The 12,917-nt window shown below is 49.8% G+C and overlaps 1 protein-coding gene across 3 annotated transcripts in view; it reads right to left on the bottom strand.

Annotated features, from left to right (window-relative positions):
* Positions 1-6,774: 6,774 nt before the first annotated feature.
* The window catches only part of TINAGL1 (tubulointerstitial nephritis antigen like 1), an 11,608-nt gene continuing 5,465 nt past the window's right edge, over positions 6,775-12,917 (bottom strand). For 2 of the 3 annotated variants that reach the window (XM_027864520.1, XM_027864521.1), the window contains exons 6-12: positions 10,846-10,969; positions 10,546-10,696; positions 10,093-10,282; positions 9,879-9,924; positions 9,221-9,344; positions 7,989-8,034; positions 6,775-7,732 (exon numbers count right to left, since the gene is read on the bottom strand). In XM_027864520.1, coding sequence (XP_027720321.1) covers positions 7,589-7,732; positions 7,989-8,034; positions 9,221-9,344; positions 9,879-9,924; positions 10,093-10,282; positions 10,546-10,696; positions 10,846-10,969 — 825 coding nt within the window. In that variant the 3' untranslated portion in view covers positions 6,775-7,588. The remainder of the gene's footprint in view (positions 7,733-7,988; positions 8,035-9,220; positions 9,345-9,878; positions 9,925-10,092; positions 10,283-10,545; positions 10,697-10,845; positions 10,970-12,917) is intronic. The other variant, XM_027864522.1, reaches the window with a different exon arrangement.

A 12,917-nucleotide genomic window follows, 5' to 3' on the forward strand; every position in this document is an offset into this window, starting at 1 on the left:
GTCCCAGGGTCTTTTTGCTTTGGGTGATATCCTCATACTTCTTACCCCTGGTGCAGTATCTCCAGTGGGTACGTCTCTCTGCAAGGCTTCCTGCTCCTCTCTTCAGCTGGAACCTCTGGGCTTGCTCCCCAGGTGTGCTGGGTGTGGTGTCTCCTGCTGGAGAAATAGTACCACCCCAGGATGCCATTACCAATGGAGGGTGGCGAGCAGAAAAAGGTTTCCTCTCCTCATGTGCACTCTGGAAGATTCACAAAGGAAGAGGCAAAAAACAATTCTCTCTCAAGATCTGGGTTCTATCTCCACATCTGGCTCTCTCCTTGACTACCTAAATGACTTTGTCTCAGAGTTTGATCATCCTTTTTAAGACCACCAGGGATGTGATTAGCTAGCCTATAGTTAGCCTTGCTCTACCCTGTAATAATAGTTAGTGAGTGCTCGTGAGTTTAAGGTTTACAAAGTACTTTGCAAATATTATTACATCCTCACAACAACACTGGGAAGGATTTTTTTATCTCCATTTTACAGTTGAGGCAAATGAGGCAGACAGCAGTTGAGTGACTTGCCAGGGGGCACACAGCTAGTAAGTGTCTGAGACTGAATTAGAACTCAGAACTTCCTGCCTCTAGGCCCAGCACTCTATGTACTGCACCACCTATCAATCAAGGAATGACTAAAGTAAACTAAAGAAATATTATACTTCCTTTACATAGACCCTTCAGAGTCTGAAGGGGGCTAAAACCAATGGGTCTCTCCTAATTTCACACCCTTTCTGATCTGAGAAATGATCATTCAGGGTGTGAGCCCCTCGAGGGCTTTTATAGGTAAAGCAATTACTCAGACTCTGAGTGAGACAAAGCCATAATACTTCCTTGTGCCTGTTAGCTGCCCTTCACACACATACACACACACACACCCCTCTCCTCCATCCACATCCCCCACTCCCACCTCCAGTCCTCCCCCCACACACACCATAGTAATTGCTATGACCAGTTAGCTCCTATCCTGTACCTCTCCATGACTCTCTGTATGATATCCATTGTGAAAAACCATGAAACAAGAGGGAGGGAAGAAAGGGAGGAAGCAGGCACAAAAGCTGGTTGTGATTTTCTTGGTTGCTTTTTGTTTCTTTGTTATCCTTAAGGTCTAAGACTTTCCCCACACTTTTGGTATCTCACCTACTATGGGAATCCTTTCCTGATTCCTCTTGATACTAGTGCCTTCTCTCTGGTAATTATCTCTAATCTATCCCATGTCTAGCTTGCATAGGATATCATATATATCATGGGATATAATCATTAGATTGCAAGCTCCTTGAGGGCAGGGATTGTCTTTCTTTGTATCCCCAGTGTTAGCGAGGTGTTTATTGACTAACAGATACTTTGTGAAACTACTCCTCAGCACCCTCCCAATTGGGTTGCCTCTTGTTCTATGTACAATGGTCTAACTCAAGCCCCGTGTTCCTCTTAGTGTTTGTTAGTACCATTTCTACCCGTTCAGTACTGTGATGTTAGATGCCAACTGTAATGATTCCATCATCCTTGATGGTTAAAAAAAACTTGTATTAAAATTGTGCAGATCTTTTCCATTGTCACCTGTCATCTTCCCTAGTTCATTCTTAATTGCCCTCAGGATGACTTGGCATATTTGGGTCTGTTACCAAACATTCTTTAAACTGCCTTTAGCCCTCTCCCTTGGCTCTGATTTAATGTGGTTATACTCATGATCTCTCATCACTACTATACCTCCCTTATCAGCTCACTCTCCCACTCTCCTCAGCGGTTCTTCCAAACCTTTTTGGAACGTCTTTCAAACCTCCCGTGCCTCCTCCTCCTCCCACTCTCTCGGCCGAGAATCTTACCTCACATTTTACAGAAAAAAAATTGAGGCTGTTCGCCGTGAGCTTCCTCTTTTTCTCTTTTCCTCAACTCCTGTCACTCAGATGCCTTCTGCCATTCCTCCTCCTTCACCCCTGTCTCTCATGATGAAGTGGCCTTACTCCTTACCAAGGCTAAGCCCTCTACTTGTTCAAGTGATAGCATTCCATCCTGCCTCCTCCTGGGTCTGCCTGCCTCAGGTCTCTCCCCACTCCAATCCATCCTTCATTCAGCCACCAAAGTGATTTTCCTAAAATGCAGGTCATGTCACCACTCAATAAGCTCCAGTGGCTCCCTATTGCCTCCAGGATCAAATACAAAATGCTCTGTTTGATGCTCACAGCCCTTCATAACCCAGCCCCCTCCTACCTTTCCAGTCTTAACAACTTGCTACATAGTCTTCAATCCAGTGACAATGGTCTCCTGTCTGTCTCATTAGTAAGACCCTACATCCAGGCCATGCTCCAGGCATTCTCTCTGGCTATTTCCTCCAAGGCCCAGAATGTTCTACCTCTTCTGCTCCACCTACTGTCTTCCCTGGCTTCCTTTAAGTCCCAACAAAAATCCCTCCTACAGGAAGCCTACCTCAACTCTTTTTAATAATTCCAGTGCCTTCTCTCGGTTCCCTACTTATCCTGTATACGGACTATTTGTACCCAAACTGGGGTAGAGCCTTTTGAATTTGTGTTGGTCTGATCAGCCACAGTCAGACACACTGTACATCGTGATGTCATTTTGGTCCTCTCCTATATACCTAGCTTTGTATTTGTTTGTTTGCATCTTCTCTCCCCTATTAGATTGTAAGCAGCTTGAGAGCAGGGACCATTTTTTCCATCTCTTTTTGTATCCCTGGGGCTTAGCACAGTGCCTAGAACGTTGTAGATGCTTAATAAATGTCTACCGATTAATTGAACAGCCTTCTCTGTAAGATTTTACAAATGAGTTTATATTGTAAGCCAATATTGCCCTTAGCTACCCTATCTCTTCCCTTGGCAAATAAATCAATTGTTTGTTGGGTGCTTTTTCAGGTTTATTTAACTTTTAAATTAAATTAAATTGACTTTAAATTAAACTTAGGTTTCCTTTTTTTTTTGACAATTGACTTAAATAAGTTAAACTCTTTTATAAAATTACTCTTAGAGGTGTCTGCATCCTTTATTTCATCCAGATTCCATTTTCCATCATTAATTACCTGTCTAAATGGGTCGGGCTGGAACTATTTTAAGTATAGGTCATAGATTTTTCTCATTTTAATTCTCTTCTAGCTTTATACTAATTTGGACATTTGCTCTAACGAGTTGGTAGTGTAACTATATAAAGAAACAACAAAAAAAAGAGAAACGCCTTTCGTATCAGCAAACAGTAATTTCCTGTCTTTTAAAGTCTAATCAGTTTCACTTTCTGTGATATGTATGATTTATCGCTCCATCATATGATTCTTTTCTAGAGGTGTAAGCCTGAAACTTCGGAGTAGACTATAAGCCTATCACATTCCTCCTCCCTGGCCCATGTTTTACATTGTGTTATACCCTCTTCCCCTTTTCCCACTTTTGCATTGAAGTCTCTGAGTACCAAAATCTTGGATACGAGAGAAGGGACTAGCCCCCTGATTTCACTGATCTAGAGCTCCCCTAGATGAAGAAATTCCCTCTACCAATTCAGGTCATCCTCTTCTTGAACACTAGACCTGGAGTCAGGAAGACCTGAGTTCAAATCTGGCCTCAGCCATTTACTATCTGTGTGACCATGGGCAAGTCACTTAACTTCTGTTTGCCTCAGTTTCCACAACTGTAAAATGGGGATAATAACAGCACCTATCTCCCAGGGTGGTTGTGAAGATCAAACAAGATAAGATTTGTAAAGCACTTGTCACAGTGCCTGGCACATAGTGGATGCTTAATAAATACTCATTTCCTTCCTTCTCTGCAATTTATAAATAGATGCCTGTGGGGACCCTGAGAAGGTCACTTGCCCAGAATGTCACACTTTCAGTATCAGTCAGAGGTCGGACTTTCACACCCAGGTCTTCCTGGTTCTAAAACCGGCTCTCTATCCATTACCCATGTTGCGTCGAACCAACATTCATGATTTAATTCAGAGGGTTTTATGGAGCTCTTTGTAAAATTCCTCTACCTCTTCATCTCTTAGACTGGTCTTTGGAAGGCTGAATCAGTTAGTCTGTTGTTGAGAATCTACTCTCCACTTGCATGTCCTTGGAATAATCATAACTGCTAGCATTTCTTACAAATGTTACCCACTTTACTCACAACAACCCCTGAAGGTCAGCACTATTACTTTACAGATGAGGAAACTGAGTCTGAGACAGGGGAACCCAAAGTCACACAACCAGTGAGTGTTTGAGGCAGAATTGAACTCGGGTCTTCCAGACTCCACCATGCCACCTAACTACCTCAGAGAGCCCAGAATCTCCACACCAGGATAGGGGAGGCTTCAGAGAAGGCCTTTGTGGAAGCTGCTAAGATCATCTGAGGGGGCAGGAACCTCAGGAATCTTAGAACATTGGGCTTAGGCTGTGACTGCATGTTATCTTTGCTCTCAGTTCTTCCTTCTCTGGGGGATGTACCTGAGTCTCCAACCACAGATTCAATCAATGAATCGATCAAACAAGCATTTATTAAGCACCAGGTGCTGGGAATACAATCACAAAGCCCAAAACAGTCCCTGCCCTCAAGGAGCTTACATTCTATAGGAAGAAAAACATGTACAAATATAAGTAGATACAAGATACCCACCAAGTACATACAATTTGGAGGGAGGTGCTAACAGCTGAGGGGCCTCATGGAAGACGTGGATTTGAATTATAGCCCAAACCAGGTTAAAATGTAATTGGGAAATTTAAAAAAATAAATAAAGATACAATAAAACAGATGATACTAATATGTGGTGTTCTAAGTCGATATGTGGCCCACAGAGATGCTTCTCTGTGGTTCAGTGGCTCCTGTTTCTATCTGAGTTTGACACAACTATTTTAAAGAGAATTGGTGAGATGGATGTGAGAGGGAGGGCAGTCCAGATGTGGGGGATGATCTGTGCAAATGCATGGAGGTAAGAAACGGAATGCTGTGCGCCAGAAACAAGACCCCCAGTTCAGTTGGACCATAGAGTGTGTTGTGGGGTGTGTGTGTGATCGTAAAGCATAATGAGCCTGGGAAAGCAGGTTGGGATGAGGTTATGACGGGACTTAAATATCAAAGGAATTTTTATTTGATCCTAGAAATAATAGGGATGGGCCTCTAGGTGGCGCCATAGAGCATAAAGCGCCCCGCCTAGAGTTAGCAAGATTCTGAATTCAAATCCAGCCTCAAACACTTACTAGCTGTGTGACCCTGGGCAAGTCACTTCACCCTGTTTGCCTCAGTTTCCTCATCTGTAAAATGAGTTGGAGAAGGAAATGGCAAACCACTCCAGTATCTCTGCCAAGAAAACTTCAGATGGGGTCACGAAGAGTCAGACGCGACTGAAATGACTCCACAACAAAGAGGTAATAGGCACTGGAGTTTCCTGAGCAGGAGAATGCCATGGTCAGCCATGTACTCTAGGAATATCCATTTGGCAGTTGATTGGAAGAGAGACTAAAGAGGGGAGAAACTTGAAACCAATCAGAGGTTACAGCAGCAGTCCAGGTGAAAGAAGATAAGGACCTGGACTAAGGGAGTGAATGCAGAAAAGGGAAGCCACATGGGACAGATGTTGAGGCAGAATTCACAAGATCTGGCAGCTTTTTGGAGGGAGGTGGGGAGAAAGTGAAACTGAAGTCCCAGAGTCCCGGGGGACTGGGAGGATGATGGTACTCTCACCAGAAACAGGGAAGCTTGGGAGAGGGATCACAGGGTCATAGATTAGAGCTGAGGGACCTCCAAAATCATCTGATCCAACTTCCTCATTTTACAGATGAGAAAACTGAGGTCTCAGGCAGTTAAAGGGCTCACGGTTACACAGTAAGCGTGCAGTAGGAATCAGAGGCAGGTTTTGAACCTAGATCCTTAGATTCCACTGCATCTCGCTGCCTCCAAGAATAAGTTCTGTCTTGGACATGAGCTTGGAATACCTATGGGACATCCAGATCAAAATGTCCAATAGGCAGCTGGAGCTTGAGAGAGCTTAGGGCTGGGACTGTAGATCTGCGAGCCATGGGCATAGAGGTAAAAAACTGAAGCCATGGGAGCTGATGAAGAGAGAGATGGAGACAGAGTCAGAGAGAGAGAGAGTCAAAGAGATAGAGATACACAGAGAGATGGGGGAGGGAGAGAGAAAGCAGAGACAGAGGGGGGGAGAGACAGAGGAATGTAGAGAGAGATGAAGACAGAGATTCAGAGACAAAGAGAGATGGAGAGACACAGAGATACAGAGGAGATATAAAGAGAGGGAGAGGAGGAAAAGGAGGGAGGGAGAGTCAGAGAGAGACAGATATGAAGGATGGAGAGAGACAGAGAGAATGGACCTGGGCCTAGGAGTTAACAGGAACTTCTGGAAACCAAAGCAGCCAGAAGGGCTGAGCCAAGGTTGTGAGTGGCAGCCAGGACAAGCAGGAGGCAGGAGCCCAGAAAGCAATAGAGCTAAGAGGCAGTTCCTTCACACTGAAAGTGTATTGTCAGGGAAGTCTCCGTCCAGGTCCTCATTGGACTAAACGGCCTTTGCAGGCCCTTCCATTTCTGAGATCCTTTGACTCTTGGGGACATCCAAGGGAGTAGACGGTGGCAGTGTTTCCCTTTTCTCCTGCCTCAAGCTTGGGGAGGTCCTACTCTGCACATGAGCTGTTCATGTTCACTGAATGGAATTGAATTGCTGTCTGACCCATCCTCTGTGAGGTGGTTTGGTTTTGTGGGCTCCCCCACTTCCTATCCTCACCCCCCCACACACACTCTCAAACCCAAAGGCCTCGGGCAAAAGGGGCCAGCCGGGTGCTGCCTAGCGCAGGAGGCAGCCCGCTGTGTGTGAATCAGGTTTATTTACAGTCAGTAATAAGCAAAATAAATATTCTCAAAGACTGAAAGTACAGGAAAGAGAAAAGGGAAGGTGGTATCAGCCTAAGCGCTGGGGTGAGAGGAAGCACAGGCCTGAACCTAGGCTCTTCTCCTGCTGAGTGAAGGCCGGCCCGGCATCCATCTGTGCTCAAGGAGGCCCCAGACACACCTAGTTGGGCTTTCCCTGGCTCAACAGGCTCCCCGGGCCATGGAGGAAACAAGATAGGTGGTGACAGGGGTGAGGGGACCTGAGAGAGGAGGCTGGGGGATCATCAGGTGTCCGTAGCCTCCTCTGTATATTCCTGGGAAAGAGGAAGTGGGAGGGGGTCCCGGGGGTTCTGAGAAGCCCTCCTGTCCCCCTCTGACTTCCTTACCCCATGCTCCCATACTCCTGGGACTGCAACATCAGCAGGCAGAGATTAGGGGCAGCTCACGCTTGGTTGAGGTTGAAAGGCAGGATTTGGGGAGGAGGGCAGGGGGTAGAGGGCCCTCAAGGGAACTGCTGTTTCAGCAGATTGGATCCCCCTCCCTTTGGCCAGGGAAGGGGCAGGGATCAGGAGCTCTGCTGTCTGTGGGATCTGAACCCCAACCCAAGCAAACTTCTTAGCACCACTAGGCTGAGGCTCCAGATCTGGGCAGCAGGTGACGGGTGGTGGGCGTTTCTTGGAGATCCCAAATCCTCATCCAGGAGAAGGCCCAAAGGGCTCCAGGCAGGCCAAAGCTGGGGGCTCAGTGGTGTGGGCTCATGTCTTCCATGCCGACCCTGCCCCACACGCCCACCACGAAGGTCTCAATATCACACTCATTGGCCCCTCGGGCAATTCGGAAGTATCCATTTTCTCCCCAGGTTGGGCCCCACGAGTTGGCAGCTGTCTGTTAGAGAAAAGAGTGGGTGGGTGTGAAGGGGGGGGGGGGGGGGGGGATCCCTAGTCCAACCGGGCCTTAAATTCCTGGACTCCGCATTCAGCCCAGCAGCTGACTGAGTGCTAGGGCCATGTCTACCCCTCTGACTAGGGGCTCCCCGAGACCAGCTCTCCTCTCCCTCTGCCACACAGGGGCTCTCAGAACAGAGGCTTTGGAGCTCTCAGGGTCCCTCCCCTCCAACCTCCCAGGACATGTTGGGACTCACCCAGTATTTCAGTTTCTGTCCATCAGGCTGAATTTCCTCTCCCCACCTTTAGGACAGAGGAGGGAAGTTAGAGTCAAGTTCACTTGTCAGAGCTGGAAAGAGCCCAGACATCATCTAAAGGAGAAAACTGAGGTCCAGAGATGGGCAGGGATTCGGCCGGAGTCATATAGCAAGGCCTAGGATTAGAACTCAGGTCTTGTGGCTCCCAGGCCTTGAGGGACACCACACACAGCCCTGGCCTTCCCAATGGAGACTGGGACTCCTCCCCCACCCTCAGAGGTCCTCAGCTGGGCCTCCCTAGGCCTGCCCCCACCCTTCCTCAATCCCCAATTGCCATGGTGACTGGGGTTGCTGACTACTAGTCTGGCTTTCCTCCTGGAATGTTTACCGCCCCGGGGGTCACCCTTTCCCCCTCCCCTTCATGCCCTGAAAACCACCAGGAAGGGGAACAAAGCATTCCTTCCTAGTGCCAAGTGGAAGGGGGCTGAGCCCAAGAACCCTGGATCTGAAGTCAGAGGACCTGGGTTAGAATCTCAGCTCTTCAAGAGTTGAGGGTCTTCAAGACCCTGCTCTGTGAGTCTCAGTTTCCTTCTGTGTCCACCGAGTGGGGCAAATTAGGACTGGTCACTTTTTTTTTATTTTTTAAGGCAATTGGGGTTAAGTGACTTGCCCAGGGTCACACAGCTAGTACATGTCAAGTGTTTGGTCTGAGGCCGGATTTGAACTCAGGTCCTCCTGACTTCAGGGCCGGTGCTCTATCCACTGCGCCACCTACCTGCCCCCTGGACTGGTCACTTTTAACTCACAATTTGACTGTCTCTGTGTGCCCTCCAGGTGTGGACGAGGCAGGGTATGGCGGGAGGAGGTGGGCAGGGCGGACACTGTCTGCCCCTCGGTGCCCAAGACAGCTGCTCCCTCCCAGCTCCACTTCTCTTATAGAAACCAGGGACATCTCTGAGGCAGATGTCCCTGGTTTCTATAAGAGCAGTGAATCATAGAATTCCAGGAGCTCTCAGACATTGATGGCTCCAACAACTCATTTCACAGATGGGAACGCTGAGCCTCAGAGAAGGGAAGGGCCAGACAGTCGGTAGCTGGGCTAGCATTTGAATCCAGGTTGTCAGTTTCCAAATGCGGTGCTCATTCCACTTCACTTGGATGCCCCTTTGGAGCCCCCAGACCAGGCCCTGCCCATGCTGACCCTGGCACCCTTCCCAGAAGTCATTTCTCACCCCGTGATTTTAACAGAATGAGTCCCATGTTGGCGATAACGTTCAGGCTTCCCCAGACTGATCGGCGTGTGCTTATAGATACCACTCTTGTATAAGAAGAAATCTTCATGCACTTCCATGAGGGCTGTGGACAGAGGAGTGTCTAATGGGCACCTGCTCAGGGCAAACCCTCTGTGCTGCCTCTCTAGACCCATACATCAAGGCAGGGGAGGCTAAAATCCATCGATAGCCTCTCCACCCTCTCCCCACAAGCACCATCTCCCCATCAGGGCCAGTGGTGGGGATGGGGTTCTGCCCAAGGCTGGGATGGATGGGTTGGTGGCATTGGGGTGCCCACACTGCTTCATTTGTGCCAGCCAGGGGTGGGCATGGCCCTGGGCCTGTATTTAATGTTAAAGGGAAATGGGGTCTATTGAGGGGGTGTCTGTTGTGACCTCTGCCTGACAGGCCTGGGGCACAGAGACTTTCACAACAGGTGGGGATAAGGGGGGAGGGTTGGTCTCAGGACGAGGTGGAATTTCCAAGGTCTCTGCCAATTCATGAGTGTGAGAGCCAGGGCCAGGGAGGGAGGGAGAGAGAGAGAGAAGGGAAAGGAAGAGAGGGGCAGAGAGCAGAGGGAGAGGGATAGTGGGGTGCAGAGAGGGGAAAAGGCCTTTACCTTGGACAGGCCCATTCTCCATCAGCTCCTTCATGATGTCTTTCTCCTAGGAAAGGGGGTGAGGCTGAGCTGAGGGGTCGCTGGAAGCCAGATCCCATCTCCCCATTTCAGGTCATGCTCTTGCCTGGGCCACCCTACCCTATGGTGTTTCCCACCCCCCCCTCCCCATAGGCTCCCGAGTTCCCCCCATCTGCCCCCAAGCCTGGGCTCTCACATAGGAGGAGAGGCGATAGGGAGGGGTGGCCTGGTAGATGTGGTTAGCATGGGCCCGGCTGTTGGGGCAGTGGGCAGTGGCCTGGCGTTTGCCTCGGCCCATGTGACGACTGTGCATCATGCATGGGGACGCAGGGGCTGCCCCATCCTGATCTCCCGCAGAGAACGGGTAGCAGTGGTTGGACACCAGCCTGTGAAGAGACAGTGGGGAGGTGGGAGGGAGAGGTGAAGGAGACCCCTACACTCGGCCCCCTCAGGCCAGCCTGTGGGGGTGCATGCCCTGCTTGCACCCTCTGCCCCCTCCTGCTCCCTCCCTCAACGTCCCCTTGGCCAGCACCCTCTCCTTGGGGGCTTATCCCAATTCCTCCTCCCATCCCCCATCCCCCAGTATCTGTGCCCATGGACTCCCGCTGTAGTCCCTTTCTGCAGCACCCAGGGGCTCAAGTCTGCTCACCCACGGCGACGCAGGAACCACCAGGCCCCATCGAGCCGTCCACCCCGGCAACCCTGCTGATTGTGAGTGTCACAGGACAGCAGGTTCTGAGGGGACAAGGCTGGGGTCATATGACCCATGGAGTGGATGGAGATGCGGTCCGAGGCCACAGCTAGAAGAGGAATAGGGCAGGTAGAGGTCGTGATGAGAGACTCCAGCCCAGCTTCTAGCCTAGCCCGTGCCAGCATCAAGCCCACACCCAACCCAAACCCCCTGGTCCTTGTCCAAAACCCAGTCCCAGCTGCAGCTTCCAGCCCCTACCTGCTGTGGAGAATGCCCAGGAACCTGCACAGTTCCCCTGGTCCAGGGGTTCATGGATCAGGCCAGGCCATTTATCTGAGGCATTGAAGGCTGAGGGAAGAGTTTCATCTGGTAACATGACCATCTACAAGGTACAAACAAACCATTACCCCTGAGCTTCCCCCAGAAGTGCTGGGCCTCAGGCTATCTCGAAGGCCTCACATCTTAGGGGTGAGGCCCACGAACGGGGCCAGACCGATGGGAGAGAGATGGCCCCCCCAGGCTGGGCTTCAGTAGTACAACTCTGCGTAATGGGCTGTTTGAACTAGATGATCTAAGCCCCTTTTCAGTTCTAAATGATCTAATCCTATGGTCCTGCCATCTGTGATTTTTTTTGTCCATTTTGTTTCTTTCAAGGGGGAACAGAAAGGAATAAGCATTTATTAAACGCTTACTATGTTCCAGGCATCGTGCTAAGCACTTTACAAATCTTATCTCATTTGATCCTCTCAACAACCCTGGAAGGTGAGTGTTATGATTGGCCTCATTTTTACAGTTGAAGAAACTGAGGCTTACGTGACTTGTCGGGGTCTTACGGCTAGCAAGTGACTGAGGCAGGATTTGAACTCAAATCTTCCTGACTCTAGGTCCTGTGCGTGAGGCACCATGGCGCCCCCTAGTTCTTGTTGCCTCTTTCAACAAAAACAAGTTTCAATACAAACCTGTTTGTGTTAGAAGCACCTCCTGGGACCCATCGACCCTCCTAACATTGGGCAGCGAGGGAGGCTGGACAATGGTCATTATTCACATTGAACAGAGAGAAAAACTAAGGCCCAGAAAGGGATAATTCATAGGCTCAGAGACTTGGAGCTGGAAGGGACTTCAGAAACTCCCTAGCCCAACCCCAAAATTTTACAGATGAGGAAACTGAGACCTAGAGCGGGGAAGCCAGAGCTAGAACCCCGCCCTCCTGACATCCCTCTCCTGCACCAGTCTTTTCTAGGGTCTTCCTTCAGCTCCTCACCTCTGTCACCCCTCCTCTGCCCCTTCCTCGAACATCCTCCTTCCCAGGCTAAAAAGCTGTCCAAGGCCAGTGGGACCTTTGGCTCAGAGCGAAGGGAGGCCCCATGACCTGGCCAGCTACCAAGCGAAAACAAAGGGAGGCAGAAAATAACCAGGGGTGGGAAGCCCAGGGGACCGGGGGTCATTCCTCTGGCCCCAGGGGTCCTCTTAGGGTCATCACCACCAAGCCCAAGAGACAGACGGAAGCGGTTTTCCATGCAGAACCTCCTTCCGACCCTTGTAGGGGAGGGGGAAGGGGGAGAGGTTGAGGAGAGGGAAGCGGGGAGCACAGGCTCACAGCCTCCAACTCCAACCCCAAGGTCCCAGCCATGAGAATAACCTCCCGGCCCTGGGAGCTGCAACTGTGGGGTTTCCCAGGACTCGCCAGCTTGGGGGGAGGGGGCGAAGGCTAGAGTTGGGCCTCAGTTTCTCCATCTGCACAACTGGGTAGTATCCCTTCCAGCTGAGTCTATGTATCCTGGCGATATGTAAATGAAGATGCTGACGATGCATCGTGGAAGAGAGGGGTCCAGAGGGAGAGTCTGAGAGGGGGATGGAGTGATCTGCATGGAATCATGCACCCAGACGACCTGGATCTGAATCCTGATTCAGACAGCTTCTTGCTGTATGACCATGGACAAGTCGCCACATCCCTCCCCACTCAGTTTTCTCATCTGTAAAATTGTGGTAATAACAGTGCCTACCTTGAAGGGAGGTTGTTGTATATAAAGAGGTTTGAAAACGTAAAAGTGCTACAGAAATGTGAGCTATTATTATCAGAACACAGATATAAGATGCAGCTTAGAACATGGGATATCAGAGCTGAGAGGGGCCTTAGAACATGGAATGTCAGAACTAGGAAGGGCCTTAGAACATGGAATGTGTGAGCTGGGAGGGACTTTAGAACATGGAATGTGTGAGCTGGGAGGAGCCTTAGAACATAGACTGTCAGAACTGGGAAGGGCCTTAGAACATGAGATGTCAGAGCTGGGAGGGGCCTTAGAACATGGAATGTGTGAGCTGGGAGGGGC

The sequence above is a fragment of the Vombatus ursinus genome, unplaced genomic scaffold, assembly GCF_900497805.2.
Source record: "Vombatus ursinus unplaced genomic scaffold, bare-nosed wombat genome assembly UNPS02014775.1, whole genome shotgun sequence".
NCBI lineage: Eukaryota > Metazoa > Chordata > Mammalia > Diprotodontia > Vombatidae > Vombatus > Vombatus ursinus.